A 26,559-nucleotide genomic window follows, 5' to 3' on the forward strand; every position below is an offset into this window, starting at 1 on the left:
CATTTTTAAAAAGCGAAAAAAGGAAGACCCAGGGAACTGCAAGCCAGTCAGTCTCACCTCTGTGCCCAGCAAGATAATGAAGCAGATCCTCCTGGAAGCTACGCTAGAGCACATGGAAAATAAGGAGGTGATTGGTGACAGCCAACATGGCTTCACTAAGGGCAAACCATGCCTGGCAAATTTAGTGGCCTTCTAAGGCAGGGTTAGAGCACTGGCAGATAAGGGAAAAGCAACTGATTTCATCCACCTGGACTTGTGCAAAGTATTTCACGTCATCCCTCACAACATCCTTGTCTCTAAATTGGAGGGACATGGATTTGATGGATGGACCACTAAGTGAATAAGGAATTGGCTGGACGTTCACACTCAACAAGTTGTAATGGCTCCATGTCCAGCTGCAGACCAGGGACAAGTGGTGTTCCTCAGGGTCCAGTATTGGAACAGACATTGTTTAACATCTTTCTTGGGGATATGGACAGTGGGGATGAGTGCACCCTCATCAAATTTGCTGACACCAAGCTGTGTGGTGTGGTTGACATGCCGGAGGGAAGGGATGCCATCCAGAGGGACCCTGACAGGCTTGAGAGGTGGGCCCATGCAAACCTTATGAAGTTCAACAAGCCTGAGTGCAGGGTCCTTTACACAGGTCGGGGCAATCCCAAGCACAAATACAGGCTAAAAATAAGTGGATTGAGAACAGCCCTGCGGAGAAGGATTTGGGAATATTAGTGGATGGAAAACTCACTATGAGCCCCCAATGTGCACACACAGCCCAGAAAACCACCTGTATCCTGGGCTGCATTGAGAGAAGTGTGGCCAGTAGGTTGAGGGAGGTGATTCTGCCCCTCTACTCCACTCTTGTGAGACCCCACCTGCAGTTCTGGGTCCAGCTCTGGTGCCCTCAACATAAGACAGGCATGGACCTGCTTGAGTGAGTACAGGGAAGGGCCACAAAGGTGATCAGAGGGCTGGAGCACCTCTTCTATGAAGACAGGATGAGAGAGTTGGGATTGTTCAGCCTATAGAAGAAAATGCTCCAGGGGGACCTTATAGCTGTCTTCCAGTACTTAAAGGAGATCTAGGGGAAAGATGGTGAGGGACTCTATCAGAAAATGTAGTGACAGGACAAGGGGTAACTGTTTTAAATTGAAAGAGGGTAGATTTACATTAGATATAAGGAAGAAATTATTTACTGTGACAGTGATGAGTCACTGAAACAGGTTGCCCAGACAACTGGCGAATGCCTGCTCCCTGGAAGTGTTCAACATCAGGTTGGACGGGGCTTTGAGAATCCTGATCTAGTCAAAGGTGTCTCTGCCCACAGCAGCAGGGTTGGAACTAGATGATCTTCAAGATCCTTTCCAACCCAAAACATTGTACGATTCTATGAATTAAAAATACAAAAAAAAAAAAATTTGCACTTAGTTGGGTGGAGTGGTCCTTGTATCAAATCTATTTCAGACATAAATAAATACTACGTTAGTTCAATTCACAATGCTTTAATCTGTGAGATTCTCTTATATGGAATTTAAATAGAGAGGAAGTATTCATCAGCCACATGTTAGCAAGTTGCCTAGCTTGAAGCATGGTAGTGTTCTACTAAAATCAGGGGATATCTGGTAATAATATGAATTTTTTTATTGATTCGAGGTCTTAATGTTTTCTACATAAAATGCTGGTGCAACGAACGTTGACTTGATTTACAGGAAACCTATTTCCATTATGATTTCATAGAAAATAACCCTTAACTTAAAATGCATTCTAAAATGGCAAATTATGATTTAAAGTTTTCATTGTGAAGATTTTGACTACAGGTTTTTTTTAACAACAAAGTCTTATGAAGTGATAAAGTAACAGATATAATATGTCACTGAAAAATACACAATGTTATCCAGTTTCTGTGAAATATATTTATAAATGCATTTAATTACTTTTCAAAATATTCTAAGTGTTACCTTTCACTATGTTTTAGATCATTATTTTGAAAGACGAAGCAAAGGGGAAATAAAAGTGGGTAGGAATAGAGCCAAGATAGCTTATGACCACTTAAGAAAAAACAAAACAAATAAACAAAAAAAAAAAAAAAACAAAAAAAAAAAAAACAACAACAACAACAACAAAAAAACAGTAACTGAATCTAGAAGTAACATTCCAGTCTATTTGCAGATAGATTTTTCTTACCAATACTCTTCTTAGTAAGTATAAAGAATCCTATTAAAATAATTAAATTAAAAATAAAACTTTTCATGAGAACCAAAACCATTTTTATATATTTATATTATTTTAAAATAAAATAAGAAATTGCTAATAAGAAATTATCAGATTTTGTGATACTACTTTTCCATATATATTTCATGGCAGTATTAATGATTTGCTATATTCACCATGTCTGAAGGGCTGATGGATAATTCTTTAGCCAGTGATTTCTGCATTTTGGACAGCTCATCTGTCACATCTCAAATGATACACAATTTCATCACCAAATGACACAATTTTAGTTTTGCTAGAACTTTGTAATCTAGGTCTGGAAATTTCTGTCTCATAATTTTAAATCTGCTGAAACATTATTAATATAAATTAGGTATATAAACTAGTCTGTAGGATTTACTGATACTAGTGCTAAAGACCTTTGGCCCTCACATGTTGGTGTTCTTACACTATAACTCTGGAACAACTATTCTTGAATAGCTTCATACATGCACAAAAGAATGCCTAATTCTACCTGACTATTCCTTTTAAGACACCCTTCTTCCACAGCAACAATATCCCCACAAGGTACATGTTAGCAACAGTTAATATGTTAATAATTTACCATTCTACTACACCTGAAGTACCTTTCAAAAATTCCATTAGAGACCAAGATAACTCTGCAACAACATTTATGAACATTTAGAATTATCAAAAATAAGGATTACAGTTTAGATTTCTATCATATTCAGAGACAGTGTAATTTATGGTTTCCTGATAATGGCAAATTACCATTCCTGTTTTAGAATTCTAAGAATTAAAGATTGATTGTGCAAACACTGAAGAAAAATTTCTTGTAATCAGATTACAAAAAGAAAGAAACAATTTTTTGTTTTATCAGAAAACAGACACCTCATTGATATTGACAGATCCTTCAGAATTCTGACTCAAAACCAAGCCCATGGAGTTTCACTTAGTAAAGGAAATATTATTACTTTACTATGCACCAAAAAAAAAAAACAAAACCAAACAAAACCAAAACAACAACAACAGAAAACACAGATTCCAATCTTACCCATATTTGAAATCCAAATTTCAAAATTTCAAAATCTAAATGTAAGGTCATTAAACAAAACCTACACAGTTATTGCACAGACTTTATTTTATAAAAATTGGTTTTATACACAGGCAAAAAAAATGTGTTTATTTGTTTGTTTGTCCTTTTGACGAGATCTAAAAGGATGTATTGTGCATACTAACATGTGCACACTAATTGGCAGGAAGACAGATAATAGGTATCTACTATTTCCATAAGTAAAAACAGCACTTGGAATTTTCTGTGTGCTTTTTTTTTCTTATCTATCATTTCATATGGAACCCTATGATCTCTCACAACTTCTGTTAAAATGCAATTATAATGTTTTGCAAATTATATGCAGGGATTTTATCTTAGTACTGTTATAAATTGAACATTTTTTTTTTATTATTAAGCAGGATTAGGTTGGATTTTAAGTGTTTAGGAAAGTTACACAAAAGCAAACCCAGTTCTGCAACATAACCTTTCCAGTTGTAATTCAACAAGATATGTCTGTAAAAAGTAACATAAAGTCCAATTGTAGCACATGATTTAGCAACATTCTTTTTGGGAAAAAAAAAAAAAAAAAAAAAAAAAAAAAAGTCATTTTTCAGCAGTTATCAACATCCTAAAAAATAACTGCTCCTAACTGTTTGTAGATTCCTGAGGACCACTGGCTGTCATTCAGGTATGGTACTCACTTAAATCTGTGGTCTTTTTAAGTTAATGTTTTATTTTAACATAACTGCAGTTTCTCTTGCGTATTTGTCTGGTCGTTGCCAACATTTATCTGGTTTTTGGAGTACTATCCAGTCAAACAAGCAAGCTCATGGGAGACCCATTTTAATAACAGCTTAATCAGACAGATATTACAAGAGTCTCGAGCAGGGCTTCTTGACATTTATTTGTAATGTATCATTTCATAATTGAGTCATTAGCTTCATATACAGCTATATTTGTAGTTCTTTTTATTTTGTTTGAAGCAAATATTTCTAGAAAACTGGCACATGAAGAATCTTGGCATATGGATGAAAACTCTTTAATTTCTTTGCACATGTAAAGCTTAAAGTAGGCAAACACAGTGTCTTTAATAAGGCATCAACATCTTCATTAGTTTTTCCATGAGGATACTGAAAGATGAAGTGATATTGTTTCATCTTGTGGAACCAGTGAACCAATTGTCCTTCTGAGCTTTGGACTCCCAATAGCCACTGGGCAGCTGCAGGATTATTTTGAATAATGAACTTTCTGCCATAGAGGTAATAGAGGTAATGATCAAAGTGATCTATTGATCTAACAATGGCCAGTAGTTCTTTTCTTGTGACACAGTAATGTTTCTCAGCAGCAGAGTTTCATTACAGCATGAAACTATGCTCTCTAGTTTCTGTGCTCTTAAAATACTACTTGTCCAATCTCTAAATCAGTAATATCAGTGTCCAGAAGGAAATAAATCTTTTATTTATTAAAAAAAAAAAAAAAATACTGTTATCTTCAAGTTTCCTAGAAACTTTTTCACATTTTTACTTGGCTGGACACATTCTTCTTTTGAGAGAAGTAATACAAGAAACTGACAAGTTGGAAACAAGCTTGTGTAATTAGAAATACCATCATCAATGTATCTTCATTTCAATAAGCCATACTCTTCACTGCTGGCAAAAACCTAAGTTAAACTATCCAGACTCTGTTTAGTATGTTACCTGGAGATCTCCAATGATAAATTCAAGTTTTAAAGCAACTCTCTATGCTACATAAATGCTGAAATAATATTCAACAAAGATTGTGGTGTTTTACCAGAGATGACGTATTTAAAAAAAAAGAAGATATACTGTGCACTACACTCACCAATATTCTCATTGGCATCTTTCTACAAAAAGACAAATGACCTGTGTTTCCATGACCCTACTCCAGAACTATGTTTCCACAACCTTTTCCGCTGCAGGGCTGAGTGCCCATCTTTGGCTGACTATAGATTTACTGAGCATTTATTTTCCCTTGTTCTAGTCCTATTCCATATTCTTACTTGCCATATACCATGTTATTTGCATCATATTTAAGTTTTATTTTTAAATTATCTTTTCCTCTACAGTATCTAAAGGTTTACCATTATTTCGTCCATATATGAAGGCTGTATTGTTTGTTTCTTAAACTTTGTTATCTTAATCTTCACTAACTGCACAGTAGCTCATTGACATCACTTTCTATATTCTCTGACGATGCAAGTTATAGAGAACATGACATAAGAATGGCCATGAGATAGCATGGAAAATAACCATTTTTCCAGGACACACTACCCTGTATCCAATGCAGTCAAAATTAGTCAAAATTTAAAGGAAAGGAAAAGGTAACAAGAGAAATATGGAATAACTCTTACTCTGATTTCTCCTTCTTTCCACATTTACTTACTTAGGGATGCTCACAGACAGAAGTAGCAGTAATGTCCAGTGGAGACCTTTCCTCCTTAAATGTATGTAATTGCTGAGGGGGTACAAACCAGAACACTCCCTGGCAATGAATTACATAATTTTCTTCTTTATTATTCATACTTCCTTTCATTGTTTTAAACAACTTAACTGAAAACATATCAATTATAATATTTTTATTTAGTAAGTGAATAATCATTTGTTAGCCTACATCCTGTTTTTCATTTTCTAGATTTCTAGAGAGTATCTTCAAATAACAATAAATTTAAATTGTTATAAGTTCCTTTCCTAGGAATGTGTTATATTAAAAGACGATGCTTAAACTTACTCTAAAAGAGTCTTACCAACTGTTATTTGCATTTTGAAATTCTCAATAAAATTTCTTGTTATGAAAGATATGATTACATCTCCATTAATTCTAATAAAGAGAAAAGTAAAATGTACGTCTTGAATCACATAAACCCAGTTCAAGGAAAAGACACTGATGCCGCCATGGGAAGTTCTAGTTATGCCTGAAGCACCATTATTTCAGACATTTGCAACACAGTCATTCAAAATAATTTTTAAATGGAGCTTGAGTACCTCTGGAAAGTTTTGTCTCACTTTTTTTTTTATGACTGACCACAGTGTTTGCATAAGACCAAAAAAAAAAAAGTAAAATATTTGGTTGCTACTGAAAGAAAGATTATTTTATAAAAGGATAATATATATACTGCAAGAAAGATAATCCTATTAAAAAAAAAGAAAAAAAAAAACAAAAACTAGTACTTTTCATAGTTGTTTAAGTATTAGTCCTATTTTTGAAATAACCTTTGATTTCAAAAACTCTTGCCTGTGATGTAATCAACCTCAATGAGTTTCTCAGAAATCTGAAATTCTGTTGAAAGGTAACTAATTTCCAAATAATATTAAAAAAAAAAAAAAAAAAAAAAAAGAGAGAAAGAACTAATTACAAAACATGAACTAAAGATATTTTATAAAGCAAAAGCACTGTAATCCTCCGTACTTTCAGCTCAATATCACTGCAAATATACAATATTGCACGTAGGATAGGGCATTTCAGACCTCATAAGGCATCTGAAAATCTGAGTATACTCATGTCTATTGCCAGCCCAGGTAGAAAATCCTTTTGTATAACAGCACAATAATCTCCACCAACTACAAAATATTTCATTAACACCTAGACAGGCCCCTTCCATTTTTCCTCCCAATTTGCTTAGCATAAACAACCCTACTATCTTTAGGGTGACAAAAAAGCTAATATTTTCTTGTTTTCAGTGGGTTTATATTTTACCAAAGCAGAAAAACTGAGCTTCTAAGGATTACTTCAGCCTCAGAGCTAAATGAACTCTAAAACATAAACTAGTATTTAGTCACTTCCTTCAACTTCTTGGGTTTTAAAATCATTGTTCAACAGGACAATTCATGGAAATAAAATCCCTTCTGGCTTTCCACTTATTAACCATATTTGTGAAATTATCCATGTGGGTAAGCTTTTGTGGAAATTGTGCCTAATCAGATACGGAAGTAGTGAAGACTATTCTGTCTCCTCAATAGTTCCCCTAATTACTCAGCAAATAACTATATGCTGATCCTTGGAATATCACAGCTTCTTACAATGGAGGCCTGGAAAATCTACCTAAAGGTTTGTTGCAGTGCTGTCATTTTAGGCTACCCAGCTAAGAAGAAATTAAACTGTAACATTAATTTACTTGGATATGATCTACTGATTTATGGTACTACTAGTCGCACCCAGTAAGATTGGCATAATTACCTCCTCTTAAAACAGTAGTGAAAGTAAGTTGCTATGGTACTTGCACAGAGGCAGATCCACTCTCTAAGTGAAGATCTCCCTTACACTGAGAATATTGCTCCATGACAAATTGAGTTGACGTGTTAACAAGTACCATTTCCACATTTTTAGCAGTCGGGGGAGGGGGGCGGGTGTTGAATGCATAAGAGCACACATATATCCATAGCTTCATTCACAGAATTTAATTTTTCTTTCTTAGGGTAGCAAATTCTGAAGTGTTCTCTTTTTTCAGTCATGAGTAAGCTTGACTTTGTGAGTTTGTTGCTGGATTTCATAGCTTGTTTCTTGAAAATTTTGTGTTTTCATGACCACTTGGAAAATATTCATGAAGATCACACCATGTGAGAACAAATTCTGCCACCTTCACAACTCTTTGCTATACCATGCTCACGCTACTTGTCAGGAAGCAGATGGATAGTCCTTATGAGCCCTTCCATCAAAGACCCCTGCTGCACCCTCAGGCAATTCTCCTGGTTTATGTTAAAGACAACTCCAGCAAAGGAGACTTGGTCCCAACTTTTTTTTTTATTTTATTTTTTATTTTTCCATTTGGGCTATCATACCAGGAAAATGTATGCATGTATGTGCACACAGGGCTTTACTTGTAAGACTGTTGCTGCCCAGTTCCTTTGCTCAAGTCACAAACATACTGTGTCACTCTGAAATGACGTCCAAAAAAAAAAAAAGATGAGTAATAAAGGAACTTATCATCAAAAGTCCAGTAATCTATTGTTAATATGAATAGTGAAAATATTGCTATTTACTGTTGTATGTATATAACCAGAGTGGAGCAGATGGCAAAGAACTTTTAATTTTTATAACCATCAGATGTGTTCTGATGAGTAAGAAGGCAGTACATAGTACAACCCCAAAGTAGAAAGGATTTTTTTGAATCGTCTGTAGTAACAGGGGAAAAAAGGGCTTACAAAAACATGTGTTGCATCTTTCTTATAAACTAGAAAAAGACAGTCAGAAGAGTAAAGGAAATCAATGTGAACAGAGCTCCTGTGCCCACGAGACAGTTAGATACTATACTTTTATCCAACTCAAGCATCTTCCCATGAATGAAAAGAGTGGAAAATGCTCTGAAAAGTAGCCCACACTGTTTATATGATAATATGGGATAGCTTTACTTTAAGTTCCAACAAATTCAATGTTTAATGAATGCTAATGATCACAGAATGATACGAACGCATAGCTAAATTTTAAAACTCCAGTGTTGACACAAAAGGTCACAAATGGGTAACACTGAAGATGTTGTGACTAGTTAATGTTGATTTGATCTTTAAATGTGATTTTTCATTGTTTAGGTAGGTTTGAAAAGACATTAGGAAATCTGATTTAATGCACTTTTCCACACATTTTTCTTAACTGTATCACAGTCACAGTAAGTTTCTGCAGGCATATTGAATGTCGTGAATGATAGAGTCTGCTGAGATCTGAATAGATAAGCCTTAATAACAGCCATATTTTATAGTCTTTCCTTCTCAAGGACATCCAGACAAATACATATAGCAGTACTGAAAAGAAGTCACATGTATCTTTCACAAATTTCCATTTTCTTCCCTCAGCTGCTTACAGATGAGGCATGCACAGGGCTTACCACTTCCCCTGAACTGACCCCGTGTGTTTCCTTCAAGGCTAAGGAAAAGATCAAATCTGGTAATATATAGATTATTTACCTATGTTTCTGTTCTTTATGTAAACATTATATTCAATATCCAATAACAAACAAATGGATTTAACTGAGGAAATTCTTAGCTTACAAAAATAAAGCTATACCTTCTTTTTTGTATTATTGGATCATTTCGACAAGTATCATATTTATGTTTGGCTTTGACTGAACTGAAATGCAAATCTTACTATTTGCACAGTTTTATATTCTTAGCAGACAAACAAAGGTGGGGGTTTTTTTTGGTTTTGTTTTTTTAGTTTGTTCTGGTTTTTTTTCATTAACCCCTCTCAGTTCCTTTCTGTATTCTTTGTTCATCACTGATGGCCTTTAATTCATCTGCATTATTATTCTCAAACCACCTCCATCCTGCCTATCAACTTTTTTTTTTTTTCCCTTCAAACAATTGAAGAGAATAGTGTAGTCAGGGATATCTGGGAGCACATCTAAATAATTCAGTGTCTAAAATACACCAGCATCTTAAGGTATGAAGGCAAGCACCAAAAAACTGTTAGCCAAAAAAAATAAAACAAAAAAACAAAACCACACTGTTCTGAAAATGGACTGACTCAAAGGCACAGTTGTTAAAAATCAGCAAGACACACTCCCTCAGTACTTAATATATCTTCTTTTAAAGGGAAGAATTTCACATTTGCCATCAAATTAGCTATGACCAGTCACTGGCCTTACATTTCCATTTTGCACAGTAATCTTTTCAAATACTAGCTTCAGGGAGTGAAATACCGAAACCTTATTGCTATATGGACTAGAAAGAAAAATATATGGGTGCCATATAACACCAGAAAGGTTACATTTTTTAAGCAAGAATATATAAACTTATTTTTTTTAATGCATAATTATTAACTGGTAAAGGTATCTGGTTTAGTGTCCTCTTAAATTTGAATTAAAAAAAAAAAAAAGTTCTAAATATAGTAAGCCGTGAAAACTGTAAACATTGTTGAACAGTAAAAATCAGATAAGCAATAATGTTACCAATTAGATTCCCTAAGGTTTAATCCTGATATTGGTCTTTCATAAGCAGCACAATATGAAACAAGAATAATGAATTTTAATGTAATACTCAAATTCATGCTGACAATTTCTTAAAAGTTCTGTATGATTATTTTTGAACAAATTTTGGTTATTGAAATGCATAAAATGTGAACATACATTTTCCTGTTAACAAATATAAAACCAAAATTTACTGTGATCAAACATTTTAAAAGAAAATTAATCCCCCTGATTTAGACTACTCTGTATAATTTTAATTTCCCTAATGTACCTTTTTATCTAATTCCTTAATGAATAAGTAACATGGAATTTCTTCTAAAGATTTCCTGCCTTGTAGGATAAATGTTGCAGAATAACAATGAAGTTATTGCTTTAGAAAATACTTTTGTCTTACAGAATATGTAATCTTCATGTTCTTTACTGTTATTCATATATAATTCTACATAGCAAAACATTTCTGATTGTGTTGCAGTGTTTGATCAGTGAAACAAGCTGCATTGTTACTACTGAACTGCAGTATCTTTAATCAATGAGACTATCCTTTCCATCGTAAAAAAAAATAAAAAAGTTGAAATTATTCTCTATCATGTTGAATTTGTTTTATAGTACATTGCTAAATATTGCTAATGTCAATAAGTGAACAAATTTAAGTGTAAAAAATTGTAGTGTGATTTTAAAAGATAATTGGGAAAAAAATTTAAGGAAAGACAGATTCTGGAATGAAATCCTTAGCTACCATCAATGAGCACAGATGGCTTGACTGGAGGAGCACTCTGTTATTCAATGTTGCTATGGACTTAATCACACGTCTTAAAAAGAATACTCTAGCACCAACTCATCCAAGCAATGACTATACCTAGGATACACAGACAAATTTCCATGGAGGTTAACATAATTACTTAGTTGTAGTATTAGAAACTTCTAATGCATTCTTTTTCTAAACAGCATCTTACAATTTACTGCTTTGATTCTTATTTTATTTTGTACTAACATAAACCACCAACCTGTACAGAAAGTTAGAGGAGGATCAGATCTAAAGCATACTATAAGTTATCTCATTTCAATATTTGATCCATAAATTGTAGTTGTGAATAACTACATATAAGAAACGTTATGAAGTACACACAGATTTCATATAATCCGCAGTGTAAAAATAAAAACACACTAATATAAATCAACTTAGTGCTAAACTGTCAAGGACTGTATTTCTCTGACAATCTAGGTAGTTGGTGTTGATAGACAATTGAGGACCGACTGAAAATGTAGGTAGGAATAGAAGATTTGATTGGTCTCCAAGTAAAGAAACTGCTTTCTTCAAGGTTTTACAGTGTGAACTGTTGAGGCAGGACTTCAAATATTTATTTACATGCTAAAAAAAAAAAAAAAAAAAAAATGAAAGTCATAAACTTGGCCATTGTAAGTTACAAGACTCAGATTTTCTTGTAAATGTTTCATGCTTACTAGTGTAATTATTTTGATTATGGAATATTCGATAAGTCATGTCCTGATTGTGCAACTTTTAAATAACAGCATAAATATGAGCTGATTGATACAGCTCATATATGTTTATCTCCTGAGCTGATTGAAATAGCTGGCATATATTTAGCTCCTGGAGGAGGACAAAAGCCCAAATGGATGGCAAGGTCAATCATAAAGTAATACTTAATAAATTTACCCAGATTATTACTCACTAAGTGTGTATATGCACATGAATGAACATTTTAATAAAAGTGTTTTAAATTCAGTATCAGTTACCTTATGACAAAAGCACTTTAAAGTAATCACTTTTTATATTCAGAGAAACGTGACACTTAATTTGAAATATTTTACTGGAGATACAGAAAGAACTAAATGTGAAGATCACACACTCTTCCAAAGCTGAAGTAGTTCTGCATCTTTTGAAGCAATCTCGATAAACTTTACGCAATAAACTTCTGTAGAGTAGGTAATCAGTTAAACACATATATTCACAAACAAGTCCTTATTTACAGGACTGGTTATAATTACTTATTGTGAAAACACTCATTTGCTGGTGACTATTTATCAGAATGAGTGAGCAGTTTCTGTTTCAGCATTTTTTGTATTTTAATACCAAGAACAAGCTCTTGAGTCATTAACACATTTATCTTTCCCTTTTAAATTCCCACCTGAGAAATTAAGTTCAGTATGTGGTAATAAACCTCAAAGCCTGGGGAGAAAGCAAAAATCTCTACTCAATCCACTTTCACTTCCTCCATATTGCTGATGCCATGTAAGGCACAGTTTATCTAGCCTAACTTTTGCCTAAACCGACTTTGTCTAATCCTTCCACCTCCACTCTCTAAATACTGCAGAGGAGGCCTAAGACTTTGCTTGGACTAGAAGTTTAATTGCTAGACAGAGATGAGGCCTTTCATATTTTTAAATTGTTCATGCTTCAAGTTTCCCAGAAAGTTAGAAAAGCAAAGGTTTTCCAAAAAGGACCAGAAAAATAACATTCAAATATACATTCTTCTTTTGGAGACATAAGTAATCATTTCTCATTTCAGCTGTTAGGAAAAAAAAAAAAAAAAAAAAAAAGGAAAAAGAAGAAGTGGGAAAAGGAATTAAATGAATGAAGGTGCAAAAATTAAAAATAAAAAAAATCTTTTATTTCAAAGTTACTTTGCCTACCCATAAAACAACATTACTTTTCCCATTCATCTGTAAAAATACAGTATGGATCATTTAGTACTTTAACATTTAGCTACACACATTGAAATCAGACAGAGTGTTTATATAATTAGGAAGTATCAGAGGCATCCAGTAAAATATTAAGATAGAAGAAAGGAAGAGAAAAAAGCTATCATACATTGAATTTAAAAACTCAGCAAGTCTCCTGAACAACAGTTCCTGACAGCATAGTAAGTAAGCTCTCCCTGGATTGTTCTTCTGTCAAGAGTGTTACAGAGCCTAATACAAGAATTAATGACTCTAACAATCAGGGGGGGCAGGGGGTGTGTTGTGTTGTTTAGGCTGAAGTATTGACAGACTTTTTCAATATTCCTAGTTCAACTGACTTCTAAATTCCAGTAACCATTTACTTGAAAAAATTAGTTTGGGAATGGAAACACAAATATAATAAAATAGGTATTCAGCTAATATAAATGAATGTATTTCCCCGAATATAAAGATGAAATTCTGTAAGACACATGAGTGAATTATCTTTCTACACTTCAGTGCATCTGTGATTTAAACTACCCCTACTGTAGACACCAGTCACAATACTGGCAGGGAACCTGCTTTTTCTATACCCCAGACAGAAACACCTGGAAATGAAAACACTTCAAAAATATATCATCTAAAAACATGTATTTCATTTGAAAGATACATCATACAAAGCTATTGACCACATTCCTAGATAAGTTACTGTATTTCAACAGCATTTTGGACAGACTACACAGGAATAATGTTCAAGGAAATCTGAATTCAAGCTGATTCAAATCACTTGCAAATTTTTGATCCACATGTACCTTTGTATGAAATGCAAGACCAGTCTTGAGCACTGCATCCATGGGTCACTTCTAATTTTTGCCCAAAGGAAAATAAAGCTTTGTGGTTTTAATTTGTTAATACTTACTTTTAATGAAATCAAGAATACATTTTTTTGAGCTTCTGTTTAGTGTTTTACATAGTATTACAATACCATCTAGTTTATTCAGAGTTGGCTGAGCTCCAATAATTGGAATAATGATCATTACATGTTTGTTCTATACTCTGCATTACTGAAAGATTTGGCTGTTTAAAGTGAAGGCACTATATAAACCTAAAACAATTGCTACCGTATAATAAAGGAGCCAAAAGACTCAGGGGAGGGGAATCACAAAATTATAAGTATTAATACGACAGTGGTCTTTGGTTCTCCATATTCCAATTCAGATGTGACTGCATAATGACATTATGTTATCTTATTGTTTAATCTAATCTTCCAATATACATTACAGCATAACATTATAAAAAGATTATTCAGGAAACATTAATTTGCCTTGCAGATTGAGGAGTATGGAAATAAGACACCTAGTTTCTCCTTTGCATTATTGACAGAACTTCTAGTAATTGTCCCTCTGGAAGAGATTAAAGAGGATGAAGGTTAAAACTCAGAAACAGACAAGGTAAATATATTAAGGATGGGAAAAAAGACTTGCTATGATTTGTAATGACTACAAAATATTTGGTTTGGTTTTTTTCTAAATCAAAGGGATTTTCTCTTGTGTTTAAAAAAAAAAAAAAAAAGCAAACAAACTCTAATATTGGAGTTTAGAAGAATCTCTTTTTCTCTGGTTTCTTATCTCTGGTGACAGAAACCATTTCATTGGACAACCACATTGAAATGGGAGCTATTACTTGAACTTTGCATCACTTCAAGAGACAAGTACCAGTCAGTAGGAAGCGAGTTATACTTCTCAACATCCAATCGACTGGACAACTGTGTGCAAATCATTTTACAAGGCTACTGGCATCCCAAACACTGGGTGAAAGGATCTGGGGATATTCCAGAAAGCCCACAAGGATGAAAGCGTTCTTAACCTACATTAAATCTTGATAATGCAATAATGAGTCTTTTAAAAGGATAATTTTAATTCCCCTATCTAGTGCAATAAAGACTGTGTACAGCTAATCTGCTTTGCCCTTTCAATTAAACTCGTCCAGGATATTCTATGTAGTCAGCACCCTGGATGAGGCATTAAAATTCTCGTTCTGTAGGAGTTGTGTGCAGTGCACCGTTGTTTCTAAATTCCATTAAATCCAAACGGTCTTTATCGCCCCATGACCACTGTGACTTCAATCAGCCAATTTAATTACCTTACAAAATTGTCAGCAGAGGCAGCAAAGAAAAACAGGAAGGGCTGTGACGTTATCAAATTGAAATCTTCCTCTGCGCTGTTTAATCTAGACCAGTCAATAACAATGCTTCTCACCTCCTTGCTGCCTTCCCGAGGCTCTTAACCTTACTCTTCTTTCAAAGATTTCTGTTGTTGTTTATAAGACTGACTTTTAACTCCTCTCCGTAAGGATGTTAACACATATTGAAAGCTTACTGTCCTCAGCAGTAGAATTTCCATTGGCTTTAAATACTGGAATTATCAAACAACGAAACGCTGGGGGCTGCCACAACAAGCGTTTATTTTGCAGGTTTTCATTGTGCTCTTAGTCTGAAGGTAGACTGCCTTCCCCACTAAAACCAGATACAAACATTTTTTCGTTTCTCTCTTAAATACAAGCAGAAAGGTCACCTCCTTGCACTGAAAGGGTGTCAGTGCAAAATCCAAAGGAAAGAAAGTGCATATCCAGGACAACAAATACAGGTCCAGTCTAGGAAAACTCTACATGATTGCCCACCAGCCATTTTTCGCTTGAACTCTCGTCTCATACTCTTTTGCAGAGAGCTAGCTCTCACTGCTCTTCCATGACTCTGATGGTTTTAAATGCTACTATGTTAAAATGGTCCCCTGAACCCCAGAAACATGTGGTTCGACACCTGCTAGCAACTGCACAAGCAGGGGATGTGACGCGCCAGCCTCTTCTCTGGTTTTGCCAGGCTCAGTCTCTTAAGAACAATTATATGGAGATAAACTCAATCCGTTTGAGACAAAGGAGCTCAGATAAGCAGCATGTCAGGTGAAACCCATGCTAAATCTTCACAGAGAAAGACTCCAGCAAATAGTAATTCCACTCTCTGGGTTGGCACAGTGGACCTGAGAAATTAAGTTGGTTTTAGTTTAGCCCAATGATGACATGATCGTATGCAACTTTGTTTTGCTATTATTATTTTTATTATTTTATGGAGGGCACGGGGAAAGTGCTAGGCTTTGTAAGAGTTTGGTGTGGGGTTTTTTTATAAAAGAAAAAAAAAAAAAAAGTCACTAGTAGGAAATATTTCTAGTAAGAGTTCAAAACTTTCCCTTCGTTCCCTGAAAAGTGTTCCCACCTCTCTCTTGGTTTTCTTTCGGTTTTAAGATGGAAGAAGACACCCTGACCACCCCCACCCCCCCCTTCCCTTATAGTTCATTGTAACCCACAACATTCAGCTCCCTTCCTCACGTGCTTGAATTCAAGCAACTCCAAAACAACAAAAAGCCGAGAGTACAGACATCGGCCTCTACTTTTCTTTACCCTTCTTTTCAAACGTGCTGAAGAAAACAAAATTACTCACAAATTGAGGAAACACTTACTAGGCCAGTGGGCCCCCTGCGGGGGAGGTCTTTAGTCTTTCAGCGCACTTCCACGAGTTACCCGAGACTTTTACATTACACTTTCACGAATTACCTGAGAGAGAATGAGAAAGCGCAATGGCCAAACCACTTTCACCTTGCAGCCACTGGTGCCTCTTCAAACCTTTGCTGAAGGAAAGACGAATTGCTCACAGAAGCAGGGACAAGGCCCGAAAAGGGCAATGTAAATAAAGGAGGGTATTTTAGAGTGCTCCAGGTTTCAAAGAGCTAACATTGACGCCCCGTGGGGGAATAGGTAAGAAAAGAGGGGTGTTTTAACAGCCCAGGCTCTTACTGCTTTAAGCAATAGAAGGGGCTGATTTCTGGGAACACGGGTGAGCAGTTACCGATGGTTAGCAGCTTTTAATGGCTTGTTAATTCAACCTTAAAGGGCAAAGTGCTGGGGTGCCCCCAGGGAGCTAAAGGCAGGAGCGAGGGGGCCTGCGGAGAGATGGTGAGGGGGGGGCCGAGGCCAGTCCCGGGCTGCGGACCCGCCGAGATACTGGGTGTTACCGGGGATCCCCTGCCCTGAGGCTGCTCTTACACAGGAGCAGTGAGTGGGCAAACTACGAAACGTGATTCCCGATAACGGAATGGATCTGCCGGCGGTTCACGTATTTTGGATTTCGCACAGTGCCAAGCGATAAGGAAAAGATTTCCATCACACTTAGCACAGCGGAGAGACAAATACTAGGCTGCTGCTTTTCTCCCTCGTCAAGCTGGGACCTGTCCTTTTATCTGCAGCAATGGTTTCGGACTGTTCCGGTTTGAAACCCTCGAGTGCCGGGGGCACAAGCCTCCCCCCCTCCGAGTTTCCTAGGCTTGCTTGCGGGAAGCTGTTCAGAAAGGGCAAGGGAGGGAGCTGGGCCACATGCCCTAGGAAGCAAGGTGTCATTTAGGCAGGGCTCCTGGTGTGGTGCCCGAAGACCCCGTTGCCCTGCTCCAGCAGCAGCAGGAGCGGGCGGGAGTCCAGGTGCCCGAGTGACTGTCGCTGGGCGGGAATTGTGCCATCCCACCGGCCTCTCCCCGTGTCTGCTCCATAAAGCGAAGGCCAAAATAACCCCCACCCCACCCCCCCCCCACCCCCCCCCTCCATTTGCCAGATAACCCAGGCGGCTCGGCTTCCCTCTGGGGTTGCTAAAAGGTAGCTTCAGTGCTCGGAAGAGAGGAAGGACACGCTGGCTAGTCCCAACAGTGAGAGGAGCCGTGGGAAGGACAATGCGAATCCATGGTGGTTGATTTGCACAGGAGGAATGAGGGGGCTGGGGCTCTGGCAGGCTTCGAGCTCTCCACTGTTGCCATAGCGCTGCTGGCTGAGGAAGAAGAGCGGGGGCTGGCAGGATGCCTTCTGGAGGGAATCTCCTCAGCTCTCGCTTCTCCTCGGGAAGGACTCCACGGGAAGACACCGGCATCCCGTCCTCCTGGTCGCAAGGACATCCCGAAGGGACAGATAGCACGGGAAGCCGGAGCGGGCGGCGGGGATTCCCCTCTCAGAAATAAGCAAAGCTTTCCCACAGCTCCCTCCCTTCTCCTCGCCATGCCCCACGCAGAGGCAGGGGTGTCAGCCTCCGAGGAAGGCGCGGGAGTCCTCTCACGGTCAGGGACAGACTCACTCCGCACCCGGACTAGGCTAAATCCAGACTCCCTAAAACGGAGATGTGCAACAGGCCCGGCCGAGCAGGGCAAAAGTCTCCCACGTTCACTCTTACGTCTAACATTTTTCCGTACTGAAATAAACTAACCAGCCGCTCCCTCCCTACTTCTAAGCCCCAGAGATGGGCCCCGACCATTCTTTTGAAAGACGAGAAAAAGCATGTGGCGAGTCAGAAGCGGACCCTTACTTCGCTGCTACAAAAAATATGGAGTGAGCACAACCCCGATAAGGGACTGTGTGCCCAGGAGGCAGCTGGGGAGGGCAGCTAGCCTGGGAAAAACGCATGCGGGCGTACCCGTGTCCCGCTGCAGCACCCTTCAATCTCGGGATCATTTATTAATCTACTCGTTACCGAAACGCTGCTCTCCGGGACTACAGCTACACTGGACTAACAATTCAGAGAGAACGCTAATCTAAAGGAGAATGCTAATCTACACCTCTTCCTAATGGAGTAGCCAGGATGACGTTTGTTTACATAGCTACCCCTGAAAGTAATTCAGACTCCTAGAGACCGACCCCCGGCACCGGTTATAAATCCCGCTTCGTGGAAGGACAGACAGCTGGACAGTGCCAGGTTACAGGCAGCCCTAGCACTAATTTCACGGCCATGATTATGGATCAAACTGAACGCAAAAGAAAACCCGCAATGATATGCCGACCCGTTTAGCCATGTCCAAAGAAACAAGCCGTCCTGAAGACGGTTGCTAAGAGCAACGTGCCTTAAGCACCACCTTTAGACCAGATGGAAGCAGAAAATAAGTACTACTAGGAATTCAGCACACGAGATCGGTAGCAGCCTGGTGACTTTTTAATCATTACTCACCTTCCCCTCCACATAAAAGTGTGTGCGGGGCGGGGGGGGGGGCGGGAATTGGAATTTAAACAAAATTAGATACAAACCAAGGCGCTGCTCCCAGGCGAACGCGAGAGTTTTCAGCGCCCCACAGAAACAGAGGGAGCTACAGTTTGTAGCGGCCCGCGCGAGCGCGGAAGATCCGCGCTCCCTCCCTCCCTCCCTCTCTCCCTCCCTCCCTCCCTCTCTCCCTCCCTCCCTCTCTCCCTCCCTCCCTCCCTCCCTCCCTCCCTCCTTTCTTCCCTCCCTCCAGCCGCGCTGTCGGTGGGCGAGGGGGGGATGCCGCTCGGCTGGGAAAGTCGCTTCGGGCCCGGCTCCTCCGCCGCGGCTGCTCCGCGGGGCGCAGGAGGGCGCGGAGCTCCCGCGGTGGCTGGCCCCGCAGGACGACCCCCCCCCCCCCGGGGCTGCGCAGCATCCCGCCCCCCCCCCCCCCCGGACCTGCGGTTAATTTGCGTCTCCGTCCTGCCCTTCCTTACTGCGAAACTTCTGTAGGGAATGCAGCGGGCTGCGATTTCGCCCTCGCTTGACTGTACACACGGACATACGCGCGCGTACCCGGGCAGAGCTGTTAACGGGATTTTCGTGGTCCAGCTGGGATAGTCTTTCAACTGTAAAACCGTTCTACTTTCCCTGAAATCTCAGTCTAATCTACGACTTTTCTCCTTTTTTTTTTTTTTTTTTTCCCTGTTTGGGGGGGGGGAGGGGGGCGGTGGCGAGAGAACTCCTACAACTTTCCTCGCATAGAAAAGCTGCGGTTTTGAAACGCGTCGCAAAGGCTCTTTCACGACCACCGCTCAAGCCATAAATCACCTCTTCTCTAACCCTAAATGCCACTGAAGTGGTGAAGTGGCATGCCACTAGGCAGACGCTCCGAGGAAAATCACTCCAAAGGGCTCAAATCACAGCGTCGCGCCCACGGGATCGGCTCGGGTGGACCAGGGACGGGCGGCCGCAACTTAACAACTACTTGGCAGATTTTTAACTGATCAAGTGCCGTGTTAGCCATGCTTTCCACTACTATGGAAACCAAAAAGGTACATTACGAGGAAGCCACGCAAGCTGCGCAGCGCCTTAGGCAAACGCGTTTGCCAGTCATTTTTCTCTCTATTGTTATTATAATTATCATCATCATCGTGCCGTTACTACGGCTACAATGAGCTGCAGCGACAGAAAAAAAAAAAAAAAAAAAAAAAAAAGAAAAACAAAACAAACCACACAGCAATTCATCCCTCCGGATGCAAAATAAAGAGGGACTTCAGTGCCTGACTCCGGCAGCACGTCCCAGCTCTCCCCCAGCAGCCCCTTCTGAGCCAATCCTACGCATATCGCATTCAGGCTTAAACACACAATGAAAAAAGTGTCGGGAAATCTTACCAAATCTTAACACATGTGTGGTTCCTTGAGAGTATCCAATCCACAGTAAGCAAAGAAGGAGTCTAATGGTGCATCTGAAGACTGAATTAGTTAGAATAGGGGAAATAATCTTCATGATGTTTCTATGCACACACGCGCTGCCTCACTTCCCCCTTCTAAGCCGTCAGGTTTCCCGGTAGGGTGAGAATGAGGATACGTGAACTGATGGCCCTCAGACACGATCACGGCATGGTCACAGAGAGAGGAGAGAGTCTACGCTTCCCAAACCTATTAGCAATCCCTGCATGTTCTTCATTCACTGCGCCAAGGAGCAACCTTCAACTGCAAGGAATGGTGGGACATCCATGTTAGTCGGGGGAGAATCCTTGAGAAATCCAAACACACACAATGTCCAGCCGAGTAAACCTGGGAGGCAAGAAAGGAGGAAAATCAATAGGTAATCCAGCTCGAGAAATCGCTGAGGTATCGCCACATAGCGAGAGTCAATGAGCACCAGCCGTTTCAGTGGCGAAGCTTTTGCCGTGCTCCCATTCTACTGCACTGCTGCACAGCTTCTGACACGAAGCCAAGATTAAGTGAGAGAAATTGAGATAGCTCTTCTCTTCTTAAGGCTGCCTGCCAGACAGCCTTCCCCATTTCTATTATGCAACCGATCTGATCGCCTAGCGTTGTCGGAGAAAAAAAAAAAAAAAAAAAAAAAAAAAGCTCGGTTTTATTTACATGCTTCTAATTGTTATTAGTATTTCGGTTGTTCTGAACAATAACTATAAGGGTCTGTAGCGGGGAGGGGGAGGGGGCTATAGGGGACAAGGGAAACGGTTGTGTAAAAAAAAAAAAAAAATCAATTCATGCATTTTAATAGCTGACTGCCTGGGTCGAAATCACTTAGCTTTAGAGTTGTGAAAGAGAAAGCTGACAATAAAGTCATGCAGGTCATCAGAGTAACGTTTAGGCTAAAAATATATATATATGTATATATTCATTACCTGTTACTCACATTAATGCATGAAATAAGGTAAATGCAATAGGGTAAGCGCAATGGCTTGTATACTGACTGTCCTTAGGAACTTGCTCCGGACCCAGTGACCACGGAGCACCAGCCTGCTCTTGCAAGGTAAACAGGAATCGGCAGCGCTAGAACAGCCTTGTTGAATGCACAGACCTGTTTCTCTCAACTTGCTTGAAATTGCAGTGTTGCTTAAAAGACATAACTTGGGGATTTACTAGTTTCTGTTTTGCACTTTATTCTCCCACTGTCTTATTTTGCAGTCTGCTTTCCTTTCACTCTAGTGTTATGGAAATATTGCCGTTCCTCCCTGTGCTGAGAGGTCCACGTAGTTTGTCATTTTGCAGTCCTCAGTGAGAACAATAGCACTTCCCAGTCTGATAATGGGATACTGAGTTTGTATCTGCAAATGCAGTCACAGAGTTTTGTCTTTTGGCCAGGTGTTCCAAAGAAGATAAACTCATTCTGTGGACTACTTCAGATTTTCCCTGGAAATACAATTAGTTGTGTGACTATATCCATTAAAATACATTGAACCAGGACTGTCAGACTTTGCAATCTAAGCGAGGCTTTAGCTGAACCTACTTAAGCTTTTTTATAAACGCTGAAAGATAATTCCTAGATTCCCCACCAGGAAAATGAATTCATTTTATTCTACATTCTGCCTACAGACATCTTTTGTCTCCTTTATCTCCCTCCCTGTCTTTTATTGCTAAAGAAAATATCACTGAGAGACTTCCCCCACTGATACATGCAGATTAACACAGAATAAACCTGACTTTACAGAAATAAGTACTGATGATGCCAACCTAATGAGAACACTCTCTGGAATCTATCAGAAGTAGAGCATGACAGAGGTGAGTTACAGTTTATTCTTAAATAACATCTGTGTATTGTAGACATGTAAATAAGTAACACCAGCATTTAAATTATAACCTGTAATGTTGGTGTTCTGTATCCCTAAGAGTGTTAGCAATCCACAGTAACTTTTTATCATTATGGCTTACTGATTTCCTCTGCATGCATTTACTTAAAAAACTGTAAAACGCTGATGAAAAGAAATGTACATTCTGCGAGGGGATTATTAAACATCATTGATTTTTTTTTTTCTTTAAGATGGAGGCATAACTGCAGTGTCAGAAATAAGTATCATGAATGGCTAGTTCTGCAGTCTAGCAGGGAATTCAATCAGACGATTTGACTATTGGAGCACTTTAAAAAGAACACCTAGTGTTAAAAGCAAGGATATCTAGCGACTCCTTCAGTTCACACTTAGAATATCTCCCCAGTAAAAATGCAGAGAGATGCTTTTTCTTGTATTTTCTATTTCGCTTATTCTCTTCTACTCGTTCATATTTTATCTTAGTCCAAGGAGAAATAAAACCGACCCACGTGAATACTGTGAACGTTCTTTGCCTCCTTCCTTTTCCCCCGGTATTGCTGAGATAAAGGCCATTAGGCTTCTTCAGATACTTTTGAGTGAATGCTTAAATGTAGCTTCCTGCTAAACTGATAGTTTTTACTATTAGACTGATATTTATTACTATTTTAATTTGCTTTCCCCGAGCAGTTTTGAAAATATATAATATTCATGGCTAGAATTAGCACATTATACAGGGGATAAACTTTGGGCAAAGTGACTCCTCTGTTATCAGTCTGATTTTCTAATGTCTTCTGAAAAAAAAAAAAAAAAAAAAAAAAAATACAGCTACCTGTAATCTAAGCCCAACAGAGCTCCTAACTCACCGAGGCGTTTATACCCGGAACCATAGCCCAACTTGCGATTAATTCCTTTCACAGTTACCTGTTCAGCAGCCCACGCTGCAGCCCTGGGTCTCACGCCTGAGTCTCCAGCCAAGTTTCGTTTCCCCGGCGCCAGCACCCGCCGGCGCCGGCTGCGGCCTCAGCACCGCGGACAGCGCCCGGCGGCTCCTTCAGCACCACGGAGAGCGCTCCCGGCCCCACGCCGCGCCCGCGCCCACGCCCACGCCGCCCCAGGGGTCACAGCCCCCTTCTGCCCCCCCTCCCAGGCATCTCACAGCACGGAAAGGAGACGGGAGGCTGTTACCGGCTTCTTTAGAGACACGTCTTATTCCCTCGATCATGTTAGCTGGGCAGCTGTTTTTTATGGCGTTTTATGGGTTCAGAAGGAGTGCGGGTCTCCTCCCTACCTGCTATCACACATCGCCTGATGGCCTGTGTTAACATTCCTGCCCCCCTCTTTCAAACTTTAGCTCCCACCTTGAAGGAAAATCGTAGCTAATCCGGAATTATTTTCTCAGGAATATCAGTTCCTTATCAAAAAAAAAAGTGAATCTTGCAAGACATCAGATGTTTAGAACTCACTAAGTATTTGGTGACTGAAGATCACTTATGGACTATACAATTAACTAATGCCTCAGGCTTCACTGCCCTAGACTCCTTTTCTGCTAATTGGACTTTAGCTTCATTTCCCCTTCGGGGGAGGCAGGGAAAAGGAAGGATAACTTTTAAAAAGATACTTTTGTCCACCCTCCAGAATGATTTCAATAGGAAAGCAGATAAATGTTCTTAATGCCTTTTGTATTTCCTTCCCTGTGAGACATACAGTTCAAAGGTTGGAAAGCCCTAATAAAATATTATACTGGAGAAACTGGTCTTGTGTTTTTGGGGCTTGCCCCCACTGCTACACAGTTCTTTTCAGATTAAAGTCTTTATGAAACTACCCTCCATACTTCAGTGATCAGCAACTGGGAAATCTACAATTCCTTGAATATATGTTTTGATGTGTTTTACATTTTGGTCATCTATGTAGACATCTGCATCTGGTAACACATCTTTAATATACAAGGACAGTGCTCAAATGAAGCTGGTATTAAAAACAGTATTCCAGCTATAGACGGGGAAAGAAGAACTGACAATCTGAGGCCTTTAAATCTTTTCTGGGTAATAAAAGCCTACTAATTTTTTAGGTATATGTCAAGCATAAAAGGTGATCTTATGTACATAATGTTTCATTTGAAAAGGGGAGATCTGTGATTCTAATTACCTTATCATATCAGACACTTTTACCTTCAGATCTGATTTTTATGTGCTGTTATCATAATAAAAGTTAACCCAGTTCCAGCTAGCTGCCACCTACTGGGGTGTATAGTTTTACCATATTACTTTAAAAAGGAAATGGCTTTCATTTTCAGGTCATAGCTATGTCTCTAAGAACCGATGATAAGATTTCTATATCACTTAATCTACTATTTTGTCCTCTCCCAACAACAGCTAATAAAAATTTAGTATGTGTATAACATACAGTCCACAAAGCTTTGTTTCTCGGACATTGTTCGGCAAATCCTTGCAAACGCTTCAGACTCACATGCCACCACAGTCCTCCTGCTGTTGCAATGTGGTGTGAGGAGAGCCACAGTTTACCGCAACACCTGACCAGCATCTCCAGATCTCTAGAAACAAGTGTTGCAGCTTTGCTGACAAAGCAGTAACACAGTCCTCCCTTTTTAAACGTTTGCCAAAGTATTCAAATGAATGTTGATATTATCATTTAAAAACACATTGCGGCCCACTTGCACTTCACTCCCACCAGCTATAAAAACCATAGGTTCTCTTCTGTCTGTTATTAGCTCAGTCCAAATTTACAACCAAGTTTCTGCTGCACCGATGATAAATGACATTTTAAGATGGTAATTAATTTTTAGCTAGTGGAAAGACATGTATTCTAATTAACGAACTGGGTATGCCATAGACTTACTTGTTCAGGCACTTTTGAGTATCACAGCAATGCACTTTCCCAGCAGGTTTTAAGTAGCAAGAGCAAACATTTATGACATTATCTACAGATCAGCATTTCATCCTTTCAGTTTGCTTTGGGGTCGGGGAAGCTGTGAAAGATTTGGGGAGGAGAAGGAGGATGTTTAATGTTTTCCATGCTCTACTCCCCCAAAAGTTTCTAAGGAAAACGTGAAGAGAGGCTTTCATTATAATGTATTCATTTCTTTCCAGTGCTCACACGGCTCTTGCAATCATGCCTCCACTTCGTAGGCAGGAATGTCTCTTGCTTTACACAGAGAGTGTCAGCGCCCTGGCTGGGTTAGTGATGGATGCTCCCCCAAAGAATGTTGAATTTGTTCAGAAATAAATGACAGGATTGCCGACAAGCCAGAAGGGGAGCTGGCTGCGCCGTAGGGCGGGGGCCGGAGGAGACCTCACGGAAGCAGAGATTGTTGTCCACCCGTAACTCGAGCGAAGTTAGAGACCGTTTCTCACCTCCGCTCCCCCCGGGAGAGCTGGGGGGGGGCACTTCCTCAAGGCTGCCTGCTCGGCCGCCCTGACCCCGGCCCGGGAGCAGCGAGCGCTCCGGCTGGCGGGGGGGTGGGGGGCAGTCCCGGGCTACCGCGGGAGCCGGGCGGGGGGCACCGGGGGGGGGGGAAGGAGGGGGAGGCTGCGTCGCCCTGGCCTCTCGCCCCCTCTTCCCATCCCTCCACCTCCAGCGTGGAGACAGCGGCGGCTCTGACGGTGCGGAGCGACGCGGGGAGGAAGAGAGGGAGGCGACAGGTTTGCCTGCCCCACGACGGGGGGTGGGGGGGGGGGACGGGACGGGGACACACACAGACCCGGGCGACAGGAGCCGGCCAGCCCAGCAGTGCTCGGGTCCGCCAGCTCAGCGCCCGCTTTTGCCCGGAGACACCTGCCCAAGAGACATCGCGGTGTGCGGCTCCCGGCGCGGCGGCGCATCCCCCCGCCACCCCCCCTCCCCTGCCTCATTCCCCCCACCCCACCCCCCCGCCCCGCAGCCCCCTCACTTCATGCGACCCCTCCGGCCGTGGGGGCCAGCCGGAGACCCCGGGACAGCCTCCTACCTTGAGCTGCGGGCGGGGAAGCGGGGAGGAGAGGAAGGCGGAGGCGGGGGGGGGAGGAAGGGCGGTGGCAGGACGCCGGGGACTGCCCGGGCTGCGGTGCAGCCGGCGACCGGGCACCACTGACGGTGGCGGCAAGAGGCGGCCGAGGGAGGGAGGAAGGGAGGGAGGAGGGATGGAGGGAGGGAGGGATGGAGGGAGGGAGGGAGGGATGGAGGGAGGGAAGGAAGGAGGTAGAACGAGAGCGCTGCACAGCGCCCTTTAAAGAAGCAGAAACCCGCTTTCTCCACGGCCGCCGCTCCCGGCTCCCCGCAACGCCAATTCTGGCCGCCGCCCCCCTCTGCTGCACCCCCCCACCCCCCACCCCACGCAGGGCTTCGCGGGCCGCCGCCGAAGCAGCAGCACTCCCGCCTCTCCTCC

General features: G+C 40.6%; 1 protein-coding gene across 5 annotated transcripts in view; it reads right to left on the reverse strand.

Moving 5' to 3' along the window:
- GRIK2 (glutamate ionotropic receptor kainate type subunit 2) overlaps positions 1-26,258 on the reverse strand; it is a 427,988-nt gene extending 401,730 nt beyond the window's left edge. For 4 of the 5 annotated variants that reach the window (XM_042803252.1, XM_042803250.1, XM_042803251.1 and 1 more), the window contains exons 1-2: positions 26,143-26,258; positions 20,290-20,694 (exon numbers count right to left, since the gene is read on the reverse strand). In XM_042803252.1, the coding sequence (XP_042659186.1) occupies positions 20,290-20,404 (115 nt within the window). In that variant the 5' untranslated portion in view covers positions 20,405-20,694; positions 26,143-26,258. Of the gene's footprint in view, positions 1-20,289; positions 20,947-26,142 lie in introns of those variants that run through there. The other variant, XM_033008456.2, reaches the window with a different exon arrangement.
- Positions 26,259-26,559: the final 301 nt, after the last annotated feature.

The sequence above is a fragment of the Tyto alba genome, unplaced genomic scaffold (genome assembly GCF_018691265.1).
Source record: "Tyto alba isolate M040663 unplaced genomic scaffold, T.alba_DEE_v4.0 Super-Scaffold_40, whole genome shotgun sequence".
Classification (NCBI taxonomy): domain Eukaryota; kingdom Metazoa; phylum Chordata; class Aves; order Strigiformes; family Tytonidae; genus Tyto; species Tyto alba.